This window comes from Rhea americana, unplaced genomic scaffold, assembly GCF_003343005.1.
Source record: "Rhea americana isolate MKP2758 unplaced genomic scaffold, rheAme1 scaffold_154, whole genome shotgun sequence".
Taxonomy (NCBI): domain Eukaryota; kingdom Metazoa; phylum Chordata; class Aves; order Rheiformes; family Rheidae; genus Rhea; species Rhea americana.
The window spans coordinates 1,605,025-1,611,024 of record NW_028185639.1 but is presented as its reverse complement, the minus strand read 5'-3'; the positions used below and the strand labels follow the sequence as shown (position 1 = coordinate 1,611,024).

Genomic DNA, 6,000 nt, shown 5'->3' with positions numbered 1-6,000 from the left:
GGCAAACAGCCAGATCCTGCACCGAATACCCTTTCATTATCATGAGATTCGCAGCGAGCAGTCCTCAGGTGCCTTTCACTGGACCTTCACTCGTACAGCTATAGCTCTCCAGGACACCTGGGAGATTTTGCCATAGTGTAATCCCCATCACGCGCGAGCACTGCTGAAGCCTGCAGAAGCCTGCAAGCCCGAGGGTATTACCCCGACAGCCTGTAATAATGAGCTCATATTAATATATACAAAGGCAAAGCCCTAGGTTTGCCAGTGCCATGTGTGGTCACTCAATGTTTGCTTCAGCAGATGCCTGTGACATCTCGTTGCAGGCAAARCTGGGCAGCTGGGAAGGCAGAAGTTGATTATCCTGAAAGGCTCTTCCATGTCCTACGTACGGAAGTGTGGACCGTGCTGGGGAACCACGTCCTGTCTCATGCAAAAGGAAAAGGCTGATGGCCTTGGTTCAACACCACGGCTCTGAGGAGCTCCTGAGAACCTGCCTGGGAGCCACCAGGCCCGGCAGCCATTCCAGCTGGCTCCAGGGCGGCAGCGACGCCGAGCGCGTTGCAGAGCGGATAAAGCGGAGGGTATTTTCGGGCTGTGCTGTGCGGAGGTACCCTCGCCAGCCTCGCGGGGAGGGAGAGGAGGAGGAGGAGGAGCTGCTCCCGCTGGGCAGCTCCTGCTGCGCCGGTGCTCGGGCTCGCGCAGACCTGAGCCAGTGCCGGCACTGGCCAGGAAATACAGCTTTCTGCTGAAAAGTCGTTTCAACAGACATTGCCAGACAGCTCTAATCATAATGTAATGCATTTTTATTTGTAACTATTGCAAATCTAACTGGATATTGAAAGAGATGCTTACATTTACAGCTATAGCTATGGCATATGCATGAACCTTGAMCCAGTCTGATCAAAGATATATGCTTATTTCTTCATGGTTTCGCTTTGCCATCTTTACAAATCTGCTCTTTTTTTAAAAAAAGCTCCTCCATTGTCATATATTCATCTCAATTTTCCTTTCTGTGACTGCATGAAGTTTTTCTTTTTGGTTACTAAATACATCAATCTCACTGTTCTTCACACTTTCAAGTTGACCGCTACATCTAGGAAATGCCAGCCCCTGGCAGACCAGCGTGGCATGGCAGAAAGGAAGGATCTGAGCCAGTGGAAGACCCTTCTTTAAAAACAGACGTGCCTGAAATGCACAAGTCTAACTTTTCAAGAACAGTTTGCATCATCGAATCTAACACTAAGCCCAAATTACTTCCAACAAGTACCATTTAAGACAAATTATTCTAATACTTCTTGTATGCATCTCTGCATGCGGACTTCCTACGCCTGTTTAACTTCAAAAGTAGCAATCCTATCCAGAGCAGCAAATCAATAACCTGCGTTCAAACATATTAAGATCTGACAGATACTCAAACAAAGATTTGAACAGACGTTCGGTTTAGAAAAAAGTACTTTGGAGGGGAAAAAAAAAAGAAAACTGATGGGATGAAGTACCAAGAGATGATTCCTCCTTCAAGGCTGAAACACAAGTCCTTAAAGTTGCTCTAAGAAGTATAGCATCCACAAGTAACAGGACAGTCCCAACAAAACTGAAGAAAAGAGTAATACTCCAAGCAGTATTACGCTTGCTCTCATTACTGGCACAGATCTCACTGCTGATCGACTTACCCTAAGTAGTAACTTCAGGGATGACTGCATGACAAGAATTCTATTTGAGAGCATTATTTTGGAGATTTTAATGTTTCTCCTCTTTTGGGGAGGGAGAAAGAAGTCGATGAAGCACTTCTCTTCCTGAGCATGACAAACTGCYCCCAGGCTATCCCATGGGATTTCTAATCAGCTATTCACTCAGTTTCTGGGCCCCCCCATCAGCGTAATTTTATTCTTAAATTTGTATCAAAAACTTATATAAATAGCCCAGAACAGAACCTTTTCTTTCTTTTGCTGCTTAAGCAAGATCTAAGTTATAACTTGTGTCTTACGCTATTGGGCTCAAAGACAGACAGTAGGGGAGCCAGAGGATGACCAGGAACAGGGAGGGAGAAAAGATATCATTTTACTTCTAATATTCTTTTATTTTGGATTTCTCCAATATCCTGAGGCCACTCAAATAAGAAATAATATTACCCTCTGAAAAATGGACTGAACTGGTCACTGCAAGGTTGACTGTGGGAACTACATCATGTGATTTCCAGATCAGAAGTCAAAAAAGACAAGTTTCAAACGGTGGTACAGTTACAGCCTCTGCTGAGGTCATTATGGTTACCAGGCAAGTAACTCATTACCAGCAGAAATTAGAAAAAAAGGGAAGTGAAAGTGTTAGGAAAATAAATATTATTCAGGAAAGCATTTTGTCTTTTTATTCCAAAATGAAACAATCATTTTCTTCTATTGCATTTGAAATACTTATTTTTAGAAGTACTATGACTRCTTGCTGTTGATACAAATTTGATGTGTTATTTCGTTATCTAGCTAGTAATTTCTTGCTAAGTGACCACTAATCTAAAAAATAAAATTAGCATTTGTTTTGTATCATACAGGAATACAATACCTGAATTACAGATTAAAGTAAAATACAGATAAATATTTTTTACATAAAGAAGCCTGTCAGATAAAAATTTGCTTGTGTTATTTTATTAAATATTTTGACCTAAAAAGACTGACTCCTAGTCATGTGATTATGAAACAGTTATATAATATATATAATTATAAAATAAATGAGTCTTCTGTTAATCAATCCATCTTACCTTTCAGTAATTCTTTGGTTTTACTTTCTGTGTTRTACTTCCAAGGAACAGACGGAGCTTCTTCATCGCCATTCTGTCCATCTGGGTGTTTGAGGAACATCCTAATCACGGAAAATTCCAGGTGAGAWGTTGTTCTTATTAATCTCTAATAAATCCAGATTTGCGCACTTAGCTTCATTGGTGAATCATCATTTGGTGTCATTTCTTGCAGATTCCTTCCTCCTTCCTYTCTTTTTATAGAGGATGCATTTTTCTTTTCTGTCTGCTGAACCCAGCCTTCTGGGAAGTGTACTCTGCAGTGTTTGTGCTTCCTTTGCTTAAGGTAATAAAATCTTCTTCTCTCTTTTTTTTCTACCTTGCCAGATTTAGGCTGTTTGGAACAGGGATTACATGCTTTTTAGTTTCATTTTTCTTCAAGCTGAACTTTTCAATGGGACAACGGTAAGTCTTGGTCATCATTCAGGATCTGCAAATTATAAATTATTGTGCTATTCTTCTCATAGTGCATAGACCATAGGGCATGGTCTACCGAGACCTCCAAACTAATGACAACCTTATTTCCGAAAGGGTCCAAACWCAGCTTCATTTCTTTCCCCAAAACTGGGTGTGTGGGATATCCAACAAACTGTTGGATGGAGCAGGGGTTTGAGAGATGAATACATTCTTCTGAGATCCTCCACAAAGSAATTTGTTCTCCTCATTCGAACTGGATGCAAAATACCTTGGAACAAAACACTGTTTTCATTTGCATTTAGGTTTTTGTGGGTTACTACTCTGAAACTCTTTTTAAAATCTTTCAAGACAGGTTTTTAAATAACTATGAATAACAAATATAAATGAGTGACATACAAAACAGGACATGTTCACTTCCACAGAGAAGCAATTTACCACCTGCTTAGCAGGGAACCAAAACACATTCAGTTTTCTGAATTAGTATACTGCTTTTTATGTAAAGCTGAAAGTTATTTCAAGCATCAGAGATAGGACTTCCTCGGAGGAAGCCTGTAACTGTTAATAAAATAGAGGGAAGGGGGGTTTTTGGCTTTCTTCTTTGTTGGTTTAGTTGAAAATGCACAGTCAGAGATTTCCGCAGTGCAGACTCCACATATGCAGACATTTTCAGATATCCTATGGGTCATAAAGATCAGTTCTTCCATCTTTAGCAGAAAAATATGAGATATATTGGGGTTTTTTGAAATTGTAAGTTTTCTTTTTCTATCTCGGTAAGCAATGCTGTCTTCCTGTTAATAACAGTATGAGCATTTCTAGCTTCCTCAGCAGGCTGAAACAAGAAAATAGATAAAAACATGGATCAAAGAAAAGCACACACAGTTAAAAATAACATGAAATTTTGGTAAGGGTTATATTTATTTATATTAACATGTGTTTGAATTATACAATTAATATAAAGGGATTTGTGTTACATTCTTCTAATATTACTGTACAATAGGAATTAGTCCTTTCAGTGCCTTCCATACAATGGTGATGATACCCGAAAATGCCACCTCCAGAAGCACAAATGTGCTGGCTTTTTACCTCCTATTTACACAACCCTGATGCTCTGTACGAGGGGCAGTAGACACCAGAGAGAATCAAAACGCTTACCTTTTGCACGTAGCCTGATGGACTATGACCAAAGAATGAAAGCTAAAGAGAAAAATAAAAACAAAAATAAAAACTGAAAAGGGAAGGGAGGAGAGGAAAAAAAATGGAAGAAAAGAAAGAGAGTAAGATTTTACAGTGTGTTTAGTGAGAGGTACAGGCCCTGGCTATAGAATACAACAAAACTTTCAGCTAAGAAGAAACATATAGTGACAAGTCACTCCCACGGGGTCCTAGACTCTGTCCCATTCTTCAGCTGGACACCCAGAGTCTGTCCCAGCGCTGAGGACCGCATCTCCTGCACAGTAAAACCCAGCCCAACTGCGCCCAAGTAGCTCAGGAAAAAAAATCAACTGAATTCTTTTGACACTTCAACAAAAGCATCATTTACACTTGAGTTGAGTTTTGGGAGAAAGTTTAGATCAATCTCTACTGTATCTGAACAAGTTCTCCCAGTGCAATTTCCCTAGAAATAGATGGCTTCATGCTGTTTGCTCCTTAGGGTAAAACACAACAGCCATCGCTTGCCCCGAGCCAAGCTATCTACGGCATCCAACGCCCTGCACTCTCCTTTGATGCCGACCACGGGTGCGACTGCGGGGAAGTGAGGAGCAAGCAGCTTCTTAATCCACTGTTGGGAAATGAAGCAAGTTAGTGCATCTGCACCAGCAAACGTGGGAGGCAGGAACGATGATTGCAAATCCTTCCCCATGAAGTACACAACTCCATCACCTGTCACTGCCGTGCCTCTGTGCCACCTGCTACCCCAGGTGGACGGACGCCCCCGAGCTCTTGCTGAGTTCCTAACGGCACATAAAGGCCTGTGTTCAGGACTTCAGTGATGGACAGGGAAGGAAAGACTGGCTTTAAACGGTCAACTGCTCTTTCTCAGACGGACTAATGTTAACGTGAAATGGTTYCCTCCAGCACTGTGACATTGGCTCATTGAACCAATAAACATAAGCTGGGAATGAAAGATCTGGAAAGGGCACTTTTTGTATGTATTTTTCTTTTCTTTTCTTTTTCTTCCCCCCCCCCCTTTTTTTTCCGCTTGTCTCTGTGCTAGCTGTTTTCAGCCAAAGAGTGTTGAAGTTTCAGTGGGAGGAAGCAACAGTCCTAATGCTCCCTAGTTAGGCACAAATGGGAGAATCAACATTGCACATTGTTCAAGCTTTGGGCATTTCAGCTGCGTAGCTGAGGAAAACTACTTCCAGCTACACAACTGGAATTTACAATAATGTTGCCATATACAATGTTAGCAAGAACAAAGATTATAGGAAAAAAGTGTTCACAACATTACATTTTATAAGATTGTTTTTCTCAGCAAGGGTGAAATGAATATATGGTTACATACAACTGCTTCATCTGTATTACCTTACCTTTTCCTCTAACTCTTTTATTTGTCTTTTTTGTCCTTCAATCCTTTCTTCTAGCTCTTTAATTCTCTGTCAGATTTAAAATAAAGATATTTATTAATCAAGCAGAGATGTACCCAGAAGATACATTATTTTCATAGATATAAATGGTATATACTGTGCTTCTAAACAAATTTGTGTTTTAAGCTGCAGATGAGTCCTCCCTGAGTGGAGTAGTCACACAGTCTGTGTGACAAATCCATGAAAATCCAAACGCCCTATTTTGAGGAATTA

The 6,000-nt window shown here is 40.7% G+C and overlaps 1 protein-coding gene across 1 annotated transcript in view; it reads right to left on the bottom strand.

Annotated features, from left to right (window-relative positions):
* Positions 1 to 4,376: 4,376 nt before the first annotated feature.
* JAKMIP3 (Janus kinase and microtubule interacting protein 3) overlaps positions 4,377 to 6,000 on the bottom strand; it is a 47,952-nt gene continuing 46,328 nt past the window's right edge. The window contains exons 20-21 of the mRNA XM_085299778.1: positions 5,731 to 5,796; positions 4,377 to 4,427 (exon numbers count right to left, since the gene is read on the bottom strand). Coding sequence (XP_085155904.1) covers positions 4,377 to 4,427; positions 5,731 to 5,796 — 117 coding nt within the window. The remainder of the gene's footprint in view (positions 4,428 to 5,730; positions 5,797 to 6,000) is intronic.